General features: G+C 40.3%; 1 protein-coding gene across 4 annotated transcripts in view; it reads right to left on the bottom strand.

Moving 5' to 3' along the window:
• Positions 1-19352, bottom strand: part of pi4kab (phosphatidylinositol 4-kinase, catalytic, alpha b) — a 162684-nt gene that overhangs the window by 29383 nt on the left and 113949 nt on the right. For 2 of the 4 annotated variants that reach the window (XM_069932623.1, XM_069932625.1), the window contains 4 exons: positions 15879-16037; positions 15345-15424; positions 13258-13451; positions 5467-5557 (listed from right to left, as the gene is read on the bottom strand). In XM_069932623.1, the coding sequence (XP_069788724.1) occupies positions 5467-5557; positions 13258-13451; positions 15345-15424; positions 15879-16037 (524 nt within the window). Of the gene's footprint in view, positions 1-3562; positions 3715-5466; positions 5558-13257; positions 13452-15344; positions 15425-15878; positions 16038-19352 lie in introns of those variants that run through there. The other 2 variants (XM_069932626.1, XM_069932624.1) reach the window with 2 other exon arrangements.

Here is a 19352-nt window from a genome sequence, read left to right as displayed (position 1 = left end):
ACGGAGAATTGGAAGGATGGATCAATACATTTGCAGATGACACATAGGATGGTGTTGTAGGTTACATTGGAGAGACAAGACTCAGACAGGGAGATCACTTTGTTGAGCACCTCGACTCTGTCTGCCGCAATTGCATGGATCTCCCAGTGGCCATCCATTTCAATCCTTCATCCCTTGCTGACATGTCTGTCTATGGTCTCATGCACAGCCAGAATGAGATCACCATAAATTGGAGGAACAACACCTCATCTCCTGATGAGGCACCCTCCAACCAAATGGCATTAATATCGACTTCTCTGGCTTTCATTAACCCCCCCACCCCCTTTTCCCCCCGTACTATTTCCCGATCTCTGTTTCTCCTTTCCTTGTCTCCTTTCACACAAACATAACAAATTCTTACCCGTCCCTTATCATATCCAATTAACACCTTTTGATGGTCTGGATTCCTCCCCCAATGTTTGAATTCTGAGATTTCCTGCTTTTGGCTTATTCTGCTTATTCCTTGAAAAAGAGCTCTGGCCAGAAATGTCGGCAATATATCTTTGTCTCTTCTAGAGAATGAAAAGACTGGCTGTGTTTCTACAGCATTTTTGTTTTACTGCTGTAGATTACAACAGGGTATGGACAGGATACAGTGTTGGACAGAAAAGTTTGATCCAGATAAGTATGAAATGATGCATTTTGGAAGATTGAACTTTTAGACGGAGTTTATGGTTAATGGCAGGATTCTTAATAGCTTGGAAGAACAGAGGGAACTTGGGGACCAAATCCATACATCTCTCAAGGTGGCTGCACAGGTTGATAGAGTAGTTAAGAAGGCTTATGGTATGCTGGGCCTTATTAGTAGGGGGATTGAGTTCAAGAGTTGAGAGGTAATACTGCAGTTCTATAAACCTCTAGTTAGACCATACTTGGAATATTGTGTTCAGTTCTGGTTGCTTCATTCCAAGAAGGATGTGGAAGGTTCAGAGAAGGTATAGAGGAGATTTACAAGGATTTTGCCTAGATTGGAGAATGAGTCTTATGAGACAAGGTTAATTAGCTAGGATTTTTCTCTTTGGAACGAAGGTGACTGATAGAAGTCTCCAAGATTATCAGAGGTATGGATAGGATGGACAGTCAGCATCTTTTTACCCCATGGCGACAGTAAAGATTTAGATTGTTGAGTAGATTCATATAAGTCAACACAACATCGAAGAATGAAGGGCCTGTACTGTGCTGTAAATGTTCCATGCTCTATATTAAGAAGAATAGGATACAAGAGGAGGGATGCGATGTTGAGGCTTTATAAGCTTTTGGGAAGACCTCGCTTAAATACAGGGTACAATTTTGGGCTGTAGAAACGAGAGGGTTCAGAGAAGATTCACAAGAATGATTCCTGGAATCAAGAGATTAGAATATGAAGAACATTTTTGCAGCTCTTGGTCTGTACTCCTTGGAGTTCAGAAGGATGAGGTGGGACCTCATAAAATCATCTTGAATGTTGAAAAGCCTGGATAGAATAAATGTGGCAAAAAATTGTTTCCCATGGTTGGGGAATCAAGGACAAGAGGGTACAACTTCAGGATTGAAGGGCATCCCCTTAAAACAGAGACATGGAGGAATTTCTTTAGCCGGAGAGTGGTGAACCTCTGGAATTTGCTACCACAGGTTGCTGGATGTATTTAAGGCAGAGATTGAAAGGCATCTGAATTGTCAAGTTATTAATGGTTATGGGGAGAAGGCAGGGGAGTGGGACTGAGTGGGAGAATGGATCAGCTCTTGGTGGAATGGGGGAGCGGACTTGACGGATAGATTCACCTATTTCTGCTCCTATATCTTATGGTCTTGCATTCAATCCCTGTAATCTTCCACACATGGCTCATTTTCTACCATCAGCATCCTTCCATGCCCTCACCCCATTTTTATTCCTGCCATTTCCTCCAGCCACATGCTTTTCCAGCTCCTGTAATACTGGTCAACATCTTGTTGCTCCCTCCTCCTCCTCATATGAATGGGATTTCCACAATTTATGACTGAATATAGCAGAAGAAAAGCAACCATTTTAATTTGACAAAGCCACTGAATAGCAAAGATTTAGGGCAACATGACCCATGTGAACTATGAAAGGCCAATGCGACAGGTGATATCCATTTATCATTTATCCAATCCCCCATTGAAAAGTTAAGAGTTTATAATCACTCTCAGGTAGTATTTTTCTAAATTAAAACATACATTCAATTAATGTTCTGACTCCTTTAGGTTCCGAAAAGCTTTTTTTTAAAAAAAACACAGAACAGTGAAATTCTTATTTACCTTACTCTGTAATATAAATTACTTAATGTACAATCAGATTAATGTGGTCCCAATGGAAGGGACGATCAACTATAGCACCACAGGGATTCCTGCATCCCAGGAGCTAAATAGACCTGCAAGATCATATGCAAACAAACTCCCCTATTAGCAAAGTAAAAACAGCAGTAATTTACTTGGAAAATTCTCATGATTGTACTCAATGATCTGGCATTATTGTGAACAAGACAGTGGTAATAAATAAGAAGTAAACAACTCACATTGTCATTTATATTTTCTATTACTTATTTAGAATGGAATAATGCAGCATATTCATTCTGCCACTTCAGGTACACTCCTGTGCTTTGTTGAGAACCTATTTCTGCCACCACTTCAACCAGTGTATTCCAGATTGTCCAATACAAAATGTTTGCTTGGGTTAGGTTTTGCTCTTCCAATCACTTTGATTTGTGTTCCATGATTATCAGCATGGAAACTCCCTCCTTATTTACTCACCACCAACCAACTTCTCAACCTTCTCTCTTCTAAGGTTAACACATTTCCAACAAACTCAGGTCCTCAGACCTAGAAAACTCTACCAAGTCTCTTAGACTAAAGTGGGGACCCTTCAAACTGTACTATGCCAGAGGCTGCCTGGTGTGAGAACTTGGAGCTCCAAGCCCCTTGCTGATCCACTGCCTTGGGGACCTTCCCTATGGGTTCTCACCTAGTCTTGTCCTCCTCAGTGGGGGAAGGGATGGTGCTCTCCTGCTCTGATGCTCTACATTGGTCCATTGATCGCCCAAAGTCCACAACCCTCAGTCCACTGCCAAGCATTGGGTGCCACCATCTTGGGCACGGACCTCCATAAGTTTACCGATGTAAAAAAAAATACCACTTATCTGTTCTACCGGTAGTTTAAAGCCTGTTGGAGGCCATCAACAAAATGACCAGGTCGTAGGGCCCTGCAGAGGAGTGCTTGTCTCCACTTCCCACTCTCCCAGGTCCGCACTAGCAGAAATACTGCCACTACCACAGCTCCATCAGTGAATTAGACACAAGCTCTCTAGCAAATACAGATATTAAATATGCCCTTAGTTGAAGTTAACATAAAATTTGCAGGATATTCACCTTTTTATTTAACATGAGCAAATTTAAAAAAATTATGTATTACTAAACATATTCTGACTTAAAATGTTAGAACCCGTTTAATTTCTTTTTCAAAATATTGAATGATGAAGGTCGTCATGATACCTTGTGACTAAAGAATTCCACCCCCCCCGCCTTTCCCCAGTTGTTCTTCTTCCATAGTAGATGCCAGCCATTTGTTGTAGGCTCACCCTCCAAGAGCCTTTATGGACTGAACGTGCTTTCTCAAAAAAGTCACTTTTACCATCTGGGCCAATATTTCTCAACCTGTTGTCTGTGGGTGACCTGTTGTCTCTAAGGTGAAGACAAATATTACAAATATAATAAACAAGTAAATGAGTAAAATAAGGTTGTAAATCTGATGGCAAAAACAGAAATTTGCATAAGATTTTTACACCATAGCAAATATTCCATTAGTGGTTTGGGAAAGGATTTGAGCCTGCCAGCCCCATTCTTGAATCAAACTCTGGGATCTGGGGCTCTGTCCCTCTGCAACTCGATTGTCGCTTTCCTCATCGGCAGACCCCAATCAGTGTAGATTGACAACATAACCTCCTCCTCCTCCTCACCGATCATCGACACAGGGGCATCTCGAGGCTGCATGCTCAGTTCTCCCCCCCCCCCACCTCCCGCTTTATTCCCGATACACTCACAATTGTTTAGCCAGATGCTCTTCCTCAATTCTACTCTTAACCCTTGTGCTTCTTCATTAATGATGTCCACTCATATTTGTTGAATAATCTCTGACAAATCATAGTGTCAGCCCATCTCATCTAACTTCTTTCATATCAGAGAGCTTCTCAATGATGCTGTCTTTTGCTGTTTAGAAGTAGGTGTTGATGGCACAATCCCATGTTTTCCCACTCAAAACTCTGGAATTCCCTACCTTCCATTTTCCTTTAAACCTTCAGGCACTTCCAAGTCAAGTTTCATCCCTGTTACTATCTTTTTATTCTCTTCGATAAACGGAGGTGTGCTGCAATAGGGATATGGCCTTATTGTTTTCATCCCATTATCTTATAATTAAGACAAACCTTTTCTCATTTTCAAAAACATGACATTTGCTAATATTTTGGCTCGGTTTCAAATTGAACAGTTTCTGATGCTCCCATTTCATGGAACCATTCAACATACAAATGGGCCCTTCGACTCACCACATCCATATCAGCATCTCTACCCATCCACATTAATCCCATTTGGCTGTTTAAAAACTGTATCTTTCTATGACTTACCTATTTAAGTTGGATTTTTAAACATCGTGATGACAGGCGATTCTACCCCTCCTCTCGTAATATTCTCCAGATTTCAACCACTCTGACAAAACCCACCCTCAAATCGCAATGTCCTCCTCACTTTAAACCAGTGGTTTTCAAACTGCCCCCTAAACTCACATTCCATCTTAAGCAATCCCTATGCCATAAGTGCTGTGTGATTGGCAAGGGATTGATTAAGGTGGTATGTGAATGGGAAGGGAAGATTGAAAACCACTGCTCTAGACCCAATAGTTATTGAAAAATCTTGCTTGAGAAAAATTGTCATTGGCCCATTTCCTTTGGAGTTATGAAACCGTGCACATAACAAGTCAATTAGGTACGATTAAAACAGTGGCTTTCAAATCTTTTTCTTCCCATTCACATACCACCTAAACCAATCCCTTCCTAATCACAGAGCACTTATGGCATAGGGATTGCTTAAGACAGAATGTGAGTTTAGGAGGACAATTTGAAACCCACTGCTTTAAACCTATGATACCCATACCAAGGGAAAAAGATTCTATCTATTGTATCGACGCCTCATCATTTTATATACTTCTACCAGGTCATCCCTCAGTCTCCTCCTCTCAAGTGAAAACAAAGCCCAGCCTATCAAGTTCCCCTCATAACGAGGTCTGAGGCATTATACTGCTGAATTTCCTCTGTACTCTCCTCAGCATAATCACATCCTTCCTTTGGTGTGGTGACCAGAATGGCACATTTAAACATTATTGCACAGAAACCAAGTAATCTTTAGAGTGGAAGGGGTAGAGCAGAGCAGACATATTCTTACCCGTATGGCTTCTGGGACATCACTAACTGCTCCAGGATCCAGTCTCACTAAACGGGTTACTTCTGCTCCTATGGCTTCAGTATTTTTAAATCTGTTGGATGCAAAATGGTTGTTCAATAAAAGGAGTCAATATTCCCCTACTTTGAAACTAACAGCAGCTCTGGTGACGACACTCATAAGCAATAGTGGGCTGGAGCATAGCATCTTCCAGTCCCAAAAACCCCGCTCACCATTTTCCTCCACAGTTGCTGCCTGGCCTGCTGATTCCTGCAGCAACTTGTTTTTTGCCCCAATTTCCAGCATACGTGGTCTCTTGTGTCTCCTGTCTATGGTCATCCAAGTCAGCTATTCTCAACCTTTTCTTTGGCTTAAGACTCTGCTCAGAGCTTATGGGCCTCCTTCCCTGTGAAGCAGTCAAGTTTAGTTGGCTTCTTCTGTACATTTCTCCTACCAACTACGTAAAAATCATAAAAAATATTTTATGATTTCAGTCCCTGGCCCCACTTAAATGTGCTGTGGCCCCAAAGGGGTCCCCATTGAGAATGGCTGATATAGATAAATGCAAACTTAAAAGCAATTGATCTTTTTTTCTGTAATACAGTTCAACTCTGATTATCTGAAATCGGTTTCACCAAAATTGTAAATTATCCAAAAATTTTAAAAATTTCGGATAAATTAGGATATCCGAAAAAAAAAATCAGAAATACTCATTCATCCAAAATTTTTTCAGAGCCAAACTGACCAGGGATGTCAGGCTGCTGGCAGCAGCGCAGACCTTGGGCTCCCTGACAAGAGCGGGGTCTCGGTGGGGAAGATATTTTTGGTGAGAATTAAACATTATTTTAATGCTTAAAAAGCCTTCCCTTGTTGTTTATTTAAACACTGTTACAAGAGCTTTGCTGTTGCTACTGGGCTGTTTTATATAAAAAAAAAGACAATTTCTCCAAGAAAATAGTTTATCCGACATAGGCCCAGTCCTGACCATTTTGGATAATCAATGTTGTACTGTATTTAAAGCAACAATTCACCTGACAGCCAGTAATGTTAGATTCCAAGAGACCATTGCAGAAAGAGGAGGAGTGAGACTCAGAGACCAGGGAGTGTTGGGACCAGGCTTGTGATAAGCAAGTTTAAAAAGGGAGCGAAGGAGAATTTAAAGATAAGGGAAAGTAACAAATAAGAGGGGAAGTTCAAGCAGAGTGGCCAGTGTAGAGCAGCCACTGTGTGAGTAGCACAGAGTAGGAGTGGGACTTTGAGTCTTTACCATGAAAACCTTCAGGGAGAAGAGGCTGAGGACGAGCTTCTTTCAGGGAAGATCTTTGCGTGTAAACAAAGAATAGGCAATGGAGATGGCAGCTGGGGCAGTGGAATGCTCTGAATGCAGGATATGGGAAATCTGGGAGAACACAATTGCCCCTGATGACTACACCTGCAAGAGATGCATCCAGCTTCAGCTTCTGACAGACCAAGTTAATGAATTAGAGCTAGAGTTGGATGAATTCTGGATCAGTCAGGAGGCAGAGAGGGGTGATAGACAGGAGTTACAGTGACACCATCACACCTAGGAGGAAGGAAGAGAGTAGTTGGATGACAGTCAGGAGAGGGAAAGGGAAATAGGCAGGCAGTGCAGGGCACCCCTGTGGCTGTTCCCTTCAATAATAAAAATATCATTTTGGATACTGTTGGGGGGAGAAGGAAAATAAACCACTAGGGACAAGCCATAGCAATCAGGTCTATGGCATGAAGTCTGGTCTGGTGGCTAAGAAGGGAAGGGAGAAGAGATGAGCTATAGTGATAGGGGATTCCATATTTAGGGGGACAGATAAGAGGCTCTGAAGAAGGGATCAAGATTCCCATATGATGTGCTGCCTCTCTGGTCTAAGGTCCAAGTTATCTCAGATGAACTCATAGCATTCTCAGGAGCGTAGGTGAGCATCCAGATGTTGTGCTCCATGTAGGGACCAATGACATGGGTAGGAAGCAAAGAGAGCTCAGGGGGTAAGACGCTAAGTTGAAGGACCTCTAAGGTTGTGATCTCAGGATTGCTACCCATGCTATATGCTTGTGAGGTTAGAAATTGGAGGATAATGCAGCTTAACACGTGGCTAAAAACATGGTTAAGAAGGGAGGGATTCAGGCTTCTGGATCATCAGGGAAGGTGGGACCTGTTCCGCCTTGATGGTTTGAATGTGAACTCCAGGGAAACTAACATCCCTGTAGGAAGGTTTGCTAGTGTTGTTCTGGGGGGTGGGGGGAGGCTTAAACTAGATTTGTAGGGAGATGGGAACCAGAATGCCAAAGCACAAAGCAGATAGGGAAGAAAAAGGTAGTGAAAATTGATTATAACATTAATAGTCAACAGGTTGTATGTGGTGGAAACATTGTCAGCTGCGTCTATTTCAATGCAAGTATTGTAGGAAAGGCAGACAAGCTTACAGCATGGATTGTCACATGGAATTATTACATTGTGGCCATTCATGAAACTTGGTTACTGGAGGGCCAGGACTGGCAACTCAATGTTCTGGGCTTCCATTGCTTCAGATGTGATAGAGCAGGGGTGGGAAGAATAAAAGGAGGAGGAGTGGCATTGCTCATCAGGGAAAATATCACAGCTGCGCTCAGGCAGGACAGACCAGAGGGCTCATTTACTGAGGCCCTATGGTGAAGCTGAGGAATGAGAGAGGTTTGACCACACTCATGGGGTTTTATTATAGACCAACCAATAGCAATTGGAGGAGGAAATCTGTAGAGAGCAGACAGCTGCAGGAAACATAAGGTTGTGATTGTAGGAGATCTTAATTTTCCACATGTTGACTGGGACTCCCATACTGTAAAATGGGCTGGATGGCTTGGAGTTTGTCAAATGTGTTCAGGACACGTGACAGAAGTATGTGTAGGTAATATTTTGGTCCAGCGATCATAATGCCATTACTTCAAATTAATTTTGGAGAAGGATAGGTCTGGGCCTTGGATTGAGATTCTAAATTGGGGAAAGGCCAATTTTGAGCAAATGAGAAAGGATCTAGAATGAGTGGATTGGGATAAGTTTTTTTTTGGGCAAGGATGTGAGAGGTAAGTGGGAGATTTTCAAAGATGAAATTTTGAGTGTACAGAGTATGTACGTTCATGTCAGGATTAAAGGCAAAGTTAGCAGGCATAGGGAGCCTTGGTTTTCAAAGGATATTGGGGGATTTGGTTCAGATGAAGAGAGAGGTAAAGGCAACATAGAGTAAATTATGTACTTGAGTATAAAAAAATGCAAGAAAAAATTCAAGAAAGAAACCAATGAGGTTAAAAGAAGAAATGGGGTTGCTTTGACAGACAATGTGAAGGAAAATCATAAGGGTTTCTTCATGTATATTAAGAGCAAAAGAATAGCAAGGGACAAAATTGGTCCTCTTGAAGATCAGAGTGGTCAGCTATGTATGGAGGCAAAAGATGGGGTGGGGGGGGGAGATCTTAAATGGGTTTTTTGCATCAGTATTTACTCAGGAAATTGGCAGAGTCTAGCGAAGTAAGAAAAACAAGCAGTGAGGTCATGGAACATATACAGATGAAAGAGGAGGAGGTGCTTGCTGACTTAAAGCAAATAAGGGTGGATAAATTCCCAGGCCTGACAAGATAGTCCCTTGGACCTTGAGGGAGGCTGGTGTAGAAAATGCAGGGGCTCTGGCAGAAATATTTAAAATGTCCTTAGCCATGAGTGTAGTGGCAGAGGATTCAAGGGTAGTTCATGTTGTTCCGTTGTTTAAAAAAGGCTCAAAAAGTAACCCTGGAAATTATAGTCTGTAGTAGGTAAATTATTGGAAGGTGTTCTAAGAGAACAAATGTACAATATTTTGGATTGCCAGGGATTGATTAGGGATAGTCAACATGACTTTGTGCTCTGTCTAATAGAACATTCTTCTGCTATCTTCATAAGATCTTTTTTAAGGGAAAAATTAGGACAGTCTATCACCTTGCCTAGATCTAGTAATGTGGAGATTCTAATTCGACAGAGGAACGTATGTAAATTTATTTCTCGAATGTATTACATATTCCAAAGTGAGAGCCCGAAGTCAGCCTTACGCAGGTCTAGGGAGAGATGGGAGTCAGACTTGGGCACAACAATCAATGAAGAATGGTGGCAAGATCTATGTCTGGACAGTATGATTGGGGTCATTAACACCAGAAACAGGTTGGCGCAATATAACTTTTTGCACCAGCTGTTCGTCACACCACAAAAATGATATAAATGAAAGCCAGAAATTTCAGAAATGTGCTTTAGGTGTGGTGTGGAGATTGGAACCTTTGTTCACTCAACCTGGCTAGGTGCTTCTGGGAAGAATGGGGGAAGGGGTTATTTTGAAAAAAATTACAAAAGTGGATTTTCCACAAGATCCAGAGTTGTACCTTTTGAGAGATATTGGGGTTGTGAGTTTTCGACTGTCCAAATATCAAATTCACTCCATGCAGGTTGCCTTGGTGGTAGCCAGGAAGTGTATAATGGTTACATGGAACTCCAACTCCCAAGTAAATATCACACAATGGAATATGGAAATACAGAATTGCATTCCCTTGGAGAAAATCACTTACAATCTAAGGGGAAACATGACACATTTGTTAAAATGTGGCAGACATATTTGAAATACATGGGTATGTAGATTGACTAGCTCCCCCTCCCCGTGAAATACAGATATTATAAAAAGCTGTCTTAGCAGGGAAAGGATTGGAGTTAAGGAAATGGAACATGGCACAGGCGACGTGCGTATTTTCTTTTTTAGCCCTTTTGTATTTGTTTTATTTTAGTTTGGTTTTCATGTTAGTTTTTTTTTCTTTCTTGGGTTATTTAGTTAATTAGGTTGTCCTTTAGGTTTTTGGTGGAGGCTCTGAACCCCACTTGTATAATCAGTATGGTTATGTATTAGGGGGCAAGAGGGGGGGGGGGGGGGAGAATGTAGGTTCCATGAATGTTGAAGAAGATTGTATTGATTGTTGAAATTACTTTGAGTCTGTAAAAAGCCAAAATAAAATATTTTAAAAAACATGGCTTTGTGCGTGGTAGGTAATGTTTAACCAACCTGACAGAATTTTTTTTAAGAGGTTACTAGGAAAGTTGATAAAGGAAAGGCTGTGGATGTTGTCTACATTGACTTTAGCAAGGCCTTTGACAAGGTCCCATATGGGAGGTTAGTCAGGAAGGTTCAGACTCTCAGTATTCATGATGAGGTAGTAAGCTGTATTCGACATTGGCTAGGGGATGATTGCCTGTGACAGTGGTGAGGCTCAGGGATTGGTTCTGGAACCATTAATGCTTGTCATCTATAATCAACAATCTGGATTATAATGCAGCAAATTGGATCAACAATTTTGCAGATGACACTAAGATTGGAGGCATTGTGGGCAATGAGGAAGCTTTTCAAAGCTTGCAGAGGGATCTGGACCAGCTGGTAAAGGTTGAAAAATGGCAGACAGAATTTAATGCAGACAAGTGAGGGGTGTTGCATTTTGGAAGGACAAACCAAGAAAGGACATACACGGCAAATGGTAGGACACTGAGGGGTATGGTAGAACAGAGGGATTTGGGAATATAGAATCAAAGTTCCCTGAAAGTAGCGTCACAGGTGGATAGGGTTGTAAAGAGGGCTTTTGGCATATTGGCATTCATAAATCAAAGTATTAAGAATAGGAGTTAGGATGGTAAGGTAAAGTTGTATAAGACATTGGTAAGGCCAAATTTGGAGTATTGTGTGCAGTTTCAGTCACTTAACCACATGAAAGGTATAAGATTGAAAGAGTGCAGAGAAAATTTATTAGAATGTTACATGGACTTCAGGAACTGAGCTACAGGGAAAGGTTACACTGATTAGGGCTTTATTCCCTGGTGAGTAGAGGAATGAGGGAGATTTGATAGAGGTATTTAAAATTTGAGGTGTATAAGCAGAGAAAATGTAAGTAGGCTTTTTCCACTGAGGGTAGGTAAGATACAAACCAGAGGACATGGGTTAAAGTGAAATGCAAAAGTTTAGAAGGAACATAAAGGGGAACTTCTTCACACAGATAGTGATGGGAGTGTGGAACGAGCTGTCAGATGAGGTGGTGAATACAGGCTCAATTTTGACATTTAAGAAGAATTTGGAAGGTACATGGATAGGAGAGGTATGGAGGCTATGGTTGGGGTGCAGGTCAGTGGGACTGAAAAATGGATTGGCACAGACAAGAAGGGCCGAGGGGCCTGTTTCTGTGCTGTAATGTTCTAGGGCTTTTACTGACAAAGTGTTTGTAATGTTAATTATCACTTTACAAAAATGTTTTTGATAGAATCACATTTGTGTCACTTACACCCCACACTTTCCATCAGGATAAGAGGATAAATTTTTCTCATCTGCATCATTAAACATTTATTTTCTTTTTCTATGCCCCAATGATTTGTGATTTTTTAAAATAATTAAATCCAATGTACAATTTTCCCACTTCAGGTTTTTCCATTAATAAAGCTGATTACAAAAGGCTTCTTCTCCTGCTTTGTCTCTTCTACATCTACTTCTAGAAACTATTGTTATGTTGTCCAAAACTGTAATTCCCCATTGCAATTAACTAGCCGGTTTGTACAGTGCTCATTTGTGCTTGCTCAGGTCTGGCTGACTTTGGCCGAAACATCACATCCAGTACTAAAACATTTCTGTAATATTTTCTGTGATGTGCACATCAAATCAAATACTCATCCCAAAAAAATTCTGGAATATTCCACTTGACAGCAGAAAGTCTAGAACTAATTCTACTTCTGTTGGCTGTACATTCAGATTTCTTAGTTCATAAAAGAGTGAACACAACTTGATGTTGTGCATCTCCAACAGAATTCTCCAGAGGGTGCCAATCCCTATGGCCATTTTCTTCTCTTAGTTTTCATGTCATTTTGACACCAGAAGATCAGCAGTGTTACAAGATGAAGATCCACCTTCAGATCTGAGATCAACCATGGATTTATTCAATAAATGGTATCACTCAGATCCTTAAAATAAACTCGTACTGAAGAAGATACCTCTATCATATTATTGTTCCATATATAATCCATGTCAAGTTATTTCCCTACCAAAGTAGAAAAGTATACAAGAAACCAAAAACTAGGAAAGAATAATTTTAAAACCAGAGAGCAAAATTCATTAAAGTTGCGTGAACTTGAGTTTCATTTTCAGTCACATACTGGCATTTAAATTATTTCCTTTCTTGTTTCACTTGCTGAAACCATTGCAAGGTTCGATCGGTCGGTGTCAGTCCTTGCAGTATTTCACCCAAATTACCATACCTCACACAGAAACCTTGACACCGGCAACAATCTGATTATAAGCAGGGTGGGGAGCATCTCCAAGTTCTGTGCTGTTTCACCCAGAATAAGCACAAAACCTTGCAATAAAGGACTGTTCAACATCACTCAAGATTAACAGCAATATCCAAATTCCTCTATCATTAACAATGAGCATTGAACATTACAATATAGTACAGGCCCTTCAGCTGTGCCAACCTATGTAAACTTAGTACATAGCAATCTAATCCTTCCCTACCGCACACCCATAATCCTCGAGGTGCAGGTCGTTAGGACTAATCAGAATAATAGTTTGGCATGAACTAGATGGGCTGAATGGCCTGTTTCTATGCTGCAGTGTTCTATGAAACTACCACTGGCTTAAGTGTGACTGGTTGATTGAAATAAGTTGAGAAGGATCAGCTTTGATCCAGCAGCAATATTGCTTCAAATTACCCCTGTAAATGGGCAATGTTACTGGAAAGCTTTAGTCAGTCTGACACAATTACCTGGTAGGTAGCTGTATGGCCAAGTACGGCGAGATGCTCCAGGCCAGATTAACGTTATCTTTCCACTGCTTTTCATTCAGACTTATGTATTTTGACCTCCAATTTGCTATGCTGGCCTCTCCAGCCTGGTCCATTGCCAACTCAGGAGCAGAGAGAGGATTATACCATGTGGTGAGACGTTCTATTTCACTCGCCTAAGTGTTGAAAAAGAATGGAATTATTTTTGATGGCTATTAAACCTAAGTCAGTTGCTTCTCTAAAAATGTACCCAGAATGCCACTGCAACCTTAAAGCTGGTAGCTTATGTATAATACAGTCTGCTGATGGTACTGAAGGAAATTTAAACTCTTAAAATAGATCCCCGCAATTGGAATTAAACTACTTTAGATTAAAAGCAGCCTGTGATTGATAAAATTTTTTGCATTTAAATGTTTGATAATTACTTCCTACAATTCAAAGTAAAATGATATTCATGAGATCATAGTCATTTAGATGGTGCTGGAGTGTATATCTGCATAGGATTAGAATCTTTATAATATAAGAGACCACTCTGCCCATTGAGTACAGGTTGGCTCCTTGCAATTCAAGACCTACTCCTTGATTTTCCCACAAACATCCAAAGTAATTTCCCTCATCTACGTAATCAATTGTCGTTGGAATGGCAAATTTGTTCGGTCATTTTTAAAGGCGGCAAGCTCCAAATCAAAAGTACAGACTGTGTAAATCAAAAGTTTCTCATATCAAATGGATTGCATTGACAACATGGAAATGGCATTACCTCTATGTACACTAAACTGCCCACAACGTACATGCTTTCAAATGAGATCATGTTATGGAAACTTTACTAGAGCAGTTACATGCATTAATTATGCTATCACACCAGCTAAAAACCTGGTCTTATCAAGCTGAACTACTGGTTAAGATGGGAAACATGATGATTATGCCTCATAAGGTTCACTATTTACACATGTTCATTACACAAATATGACATTCACAAATGTGGACTAAGCAACCATTGGACTGGAGTTCCTTACAATGTTTTTATAATTTAAAGAAGAAATACAAATGCAAGATGTTACGCCTCCGTCTGTACATAGATAACTGGCAGATAATTGAGAGCATATGTGTTTTAAATAAAGCACTTGTATTGATTAAAAAAAACCCAAACAATCTCAGCATGAAGTGCTTTTGAAGTTCTATCACTTCTTGGAATAGGCTATATGACATTCAAAAGACATTTGGATAGATATATGGATAGGAACAACTGTATCTGATGTAATCTTCAGTGAACAATGAGAAAATGGAAAGACTCCTTAGTACTGCACTGGAGTATAAATGAGCTGCTTAATTAGGAAGCAAGTGCATTGCTACTGAACCCCTGCTGACAATTGTGACAATTAGAAGAAAAATGCATTTCTGTTCACTTCCAGAAGGTAAATTACAACCAATATAATCCCCAATAGTTAGATCTGATCCATGGTTTATTTATGATTCCTGTATTATTTCCCAAAATGATAACTGACCATTGACCCATTTTTTTTCCACTCACACTAACCGTTAATGAAATAAAAAACAAACAAAAAGGAAGCACGCCAGGATTCAGAAATGATATTATGGAAGATTAGCAGAGAAAAGATACATTTAGAAAATTACTTTAAATTGCCTCAGTAAGAAAGTGGAAACAAGGTTAGAAGATCGAGAATTGTTCCGGAAACAAAGAATGACCAACACAGGGAACTTATTCCTGGATAGAGCAGTGAATAGACAAACACTACAGCTTAAGGATAATTGAATATTCTAATGAGGATTTCTTCAAATTATTCTGAATAAGTGAACTAAAATTAGCCAAAAGCCTTTTTCATCCATTATTACCTTGTAAAATCAGACAAGAGGCTGGAAAAATTTGATACACCAGTTACAAAAATTAATAAATCGACAAATTTTGAAAGCGAGGATTGAAGCTAATGTCACGTCACGAGGCTGCTATTACGGGGTTTGAAATGGATTTAGCCATTATGGGGCATGGCTTAATGAAGTGGAATGTATACAGCACTGCTTTCTCTCTATTACTTTGATCAACAACTCACCATTAAAGACAACAGAAGCGTGCGCCGTTTCATGTAGTACTTGTGCAGCTGAGTTCCTCGGTTAGTCTTCTTTGACATACCTGGTTGGGAAATAATGGAAGATTTCAATTAGGTAATTCTTTAGTTCCTTTGCACATTGTGCATAGCCTTGACCATCAGCTTTCATGAGGCATATGCTATAAAGAGTACATTATATTTATGATAATTATTCACTCTGTAGGAACTTAAGTTGATATATTTATTTTATTAAAAACAAAATAATTTTGGTCATCTTTGCAAAAAGATGAATCTTACAAAGAAATGTTATTTCATTGGTCTCTATGCATGCAGTGATCACAGAAGCATGGGCGTTAATCACACCTGTTACACAATCAGTATACAAAGTGGACAAAAACAAGCCGATTATACTGTAGGCATTCACAGGAACAATGGCACACCAACAACACAAAAAGCCTTTATCATGCTTTGAAAAAACAAAAGCAAAGAGGTGAATTTCCAGCATATAGCTTAAAATGTTCCCGTTGTACGCATCACCTGATTTTTTGGAGATGGTTGACATTCCACTGGACAGTGGGTAGGTATTGATCCAGCCTTGTGCACACTGCTGGCGAGTTCCAACAGCAACATCAAGATTGTTCCGCGAATCAGCCACAATTATAACAGACAGATTATTCACGGAGGGGTCCTGGTTGTCTGAAGAATAGTTTTCCATGCGTAAAATTTATGACCATCATTACGCTTTACACCACCATAAAACTGCAATAGCTATTTTCCCCTCAAACAAAAATGCAGGCAAAAGACTCAAGCCATAGAAAAGCATTAGGATATGGTAGCTGACAACTAACTATAAAACAGCACATTGAGGCCATGAAGATATCATGACTTCTTTCGTTTTACAAATTACACATGCAGCAAAGATAAACTTCTGCTCCTCTATAGGATAACATTGAATTTTGATGGGACAAATACCTGCGGCAATAAAACAATACATGGGCACAAACATTGCACAGATACACAGGCACACATGTTCATTGTATGCTGCCACGAGAAAACCAATCGTACTTCTGTGGACAGCCATCTCAGTTAAAATAACTTGCCATAGAAAAGGGTACTTTAACTTCCTGAGTAGCACACTAACACTAATTTTTCATGAAGGGCTATTTCCCCTGGAAATACCAATTAAATACTCTCAAGAATGCATGAAATTGTAATCTGAAGCCAAAGAAGATGCTGAACATCAGATGAAAAGTCATGGGCTTGAATCATTAACTCTTGCTCCTTTCTACAAATGTTGCCTACCTTGCAGATTATAAGGTGAAAAGGGATGTTTTATCACAATGCGAGCAATGATTGAGCACAGTCTGATATGGTCCCAAGTGGAGATTTTTGGGCTTAATGAATCTAGATTACATTTACCATGGGAATTGAAGGCAGAGCTCCAATGACCAAAGAAAGGATTCCAATGTTATTAACATGGTAGAACTTGAATTTCCAAACACTGCTATTATTTTTCATAATGCTCGATGGTTCACTAATATGAGATCCCATCTGCTCATGTGCAGCCAATTCATCTGTTTAACTTGCAGCACGGGCACCATTTTGAGCAGTAAAAGTCAGTAAATCATGTTTATGACAATCCGACCAACATGTGTAGGTCTTATACCAACATTTAAAAATGGACACGATTCGCTCCCTTATGCCATATTACGCAAGGGATATTTTATGGCATCTGTCGATTTACAAGATGTTAATATTCAGTATCTATACACCCACTCTCTGGAAAGTACCTGAAGTTTATTTGAAAGGGCAAATTGTGGCAATATAAGGCACTACCAAATGGATTTAGTTCAGTGTCCAGAATATTTACAAAATTGCTGAAACCGGTTTTCTCCCAGCTCAGAAAGGAGGGACATATGGTGATGGGTTACTTGGATGACACCATCGTGATCTGCAGGTTCATGGGCAAAACACAGAGAGCAGTGAACGCTACTAAAGCACTGATGCAGGAAATGGGATTTATTATACACCCAGAATAATCAGTCCTCAGCCCAACCATAAAAATAAAATTCCTCGGATTCCTCTTAAATATGGAATCTATGAGAATAACCCTGCAGAAGATAAAAAGATGGAAATTCTTCAGGCTTGTAGTACTTTGATTGCAGAATCACGTCTCTCTATACGTAAAGTAGCAAAAGTAATTGGGAAATTGGTGGCTGCTTTTCCAGCCCTTCAGTATGGTCCGCTAAAATATAGATTCCTGGAAAGAGGCTTTAAGGCCTCCAGGGGTCACTTTGATAGACCTATGAGCTTATCGCAAGAGGCTAGAGAAGAACTTGCGTGGTGGACAACAAATGTATCTCAGGCTTATGCATTGATAGAGATTAGAAAGTTTGATATGGAAATTCGATCAGATGTTCGTGGTGATGGATGGGGCCACAGACTTCACTACCTCTGCCGGTGGCAGATGGACTATTCAAGATATTAGAATGGCATCAGCATCTGGCATTAACTTTCTAGAAATGTTGGCAGCTCAGTTGGCACTGAAGTCGTTCTATGCAGAGAAAAGGGGTATACACATGTTGATGAGGTTAGACAACACCTCAGCAGTAGCATATCTGAATAAAATGGAAGGTTTGAAGTCCCGATCATGTAACTGGCTCGCAAGACAGATGTGGAGTTGGTATATTGAAAGGAATATCTGGATTACAGACACTTATTTGCCAGGGTGTTTGAACTATCAGGCGGATTTGATGTCTAGAAAGTTCAATGATAGAACGGAATGGATGTTGGGGGAAAAGAGTTTTAATCTGATAATACAGAATTTTGGGTTGCCAGAGATCGATCTGCTTGCATCTCATTTAAATGCCCAAGTACCAAGATGTGTATCCTGGTTGCTAAATCCCCAAGCAGAAGCCATAGACGCCTTTACGATTGATCGGGCAGAATTGAATTTCTATGCTTCCCGCCCCCTCCCCCCACCCCTTCTCATTAGTAACTAAATGCTTGCACAACGTTCAGGAGGACAGGGCCACTTCCTAGTCTTGGTTCCCAATGCTGAATTGGATGCTGCTAGAATGGCCTTTACTGTTGAGAAGGAGCAAAGAACTGATAGTTCAACCAGTATCTCCCCTTCCCCATCCTCTCACTCATCTTGATCTATGTTGCAGGATTGGCGTGCAAGGATTGCAGCCGAAAACAGTATATATTATTTGTGCTTCATGGAGAAAGTAAACTCAGAAGTAATATGTTAACAAATGGCAACTGTTTTGTTTTAATGAGAATTTAAATGTTAATTACATTTCAGTTTCAGATGTTTTGCATTTCCTCACTGATTTCTTTTATGTTCACGTAACCAGTTATAATGCTATCAGTTTGGCGGCTTTCCCGACTCTACGAGACACCCAACTCTCTGTTGGAATCATCCCCTGATTTCAAGGTTCATGAGGGGATTATTTCACTTACACCACATTATCACTCTATCTAGAATGTTAAAGTCGTGTTGGATTTGTTGCAACATTTGTCGCCAGCATACACTTTGGACTTGCGTGACTTATCATGGAAATTGCCCATGCTTGTGGCTTTTACTTCGGCGCAAAGAATACAGACCTTAACTTATTTACACTTGGACTATATCATTTGGAAAAATGATTTTGTTGAATTTCATGTTCATGATTTGTTGAAACATAATAAACCTGGTAATATGGGAACAAAATTTAAATTGTATGCTCATCAAGAGGACGAAAGATTATAGTGTGGTGCGGTATCTGAGACAATATATTGAATGTACTCACGATATCAGAGGGGAAGAGAGATTCTTGTCTGTACGTTTACAGGAAACCGCATCAGCGGGCACCCTCTCAGACCTTGGCCAGATGGCTAAAGAGGACCATGAGGTTGGCCGGAGTGGATACCACTCGGTTTGGGGCTCACTCAACCAGAGTGGCAGCTATGTCTATTGCTAGTAGAGCGGAAGTCCCATTTGGGAACTCATCCGTCAGGTGGGATGGT

Source organism: Narcine bancroftii, chromosome 4 (genome assembly GCF_036971445.1).
Source record: "Narcine bancroftii isolate sNarBan1 chromosome 4, sNarBan1.hap1, whole genome shotgun sequence".
NCBI lineage: Eukaryota > Metazoa > Chordata > Chondrichthyes > Torpediniformes > Narcinidae > Narcine > Narcine bancroftii.
This window is presented reverse-complemented; position numbering and strand designations above follow the sequence as displayed.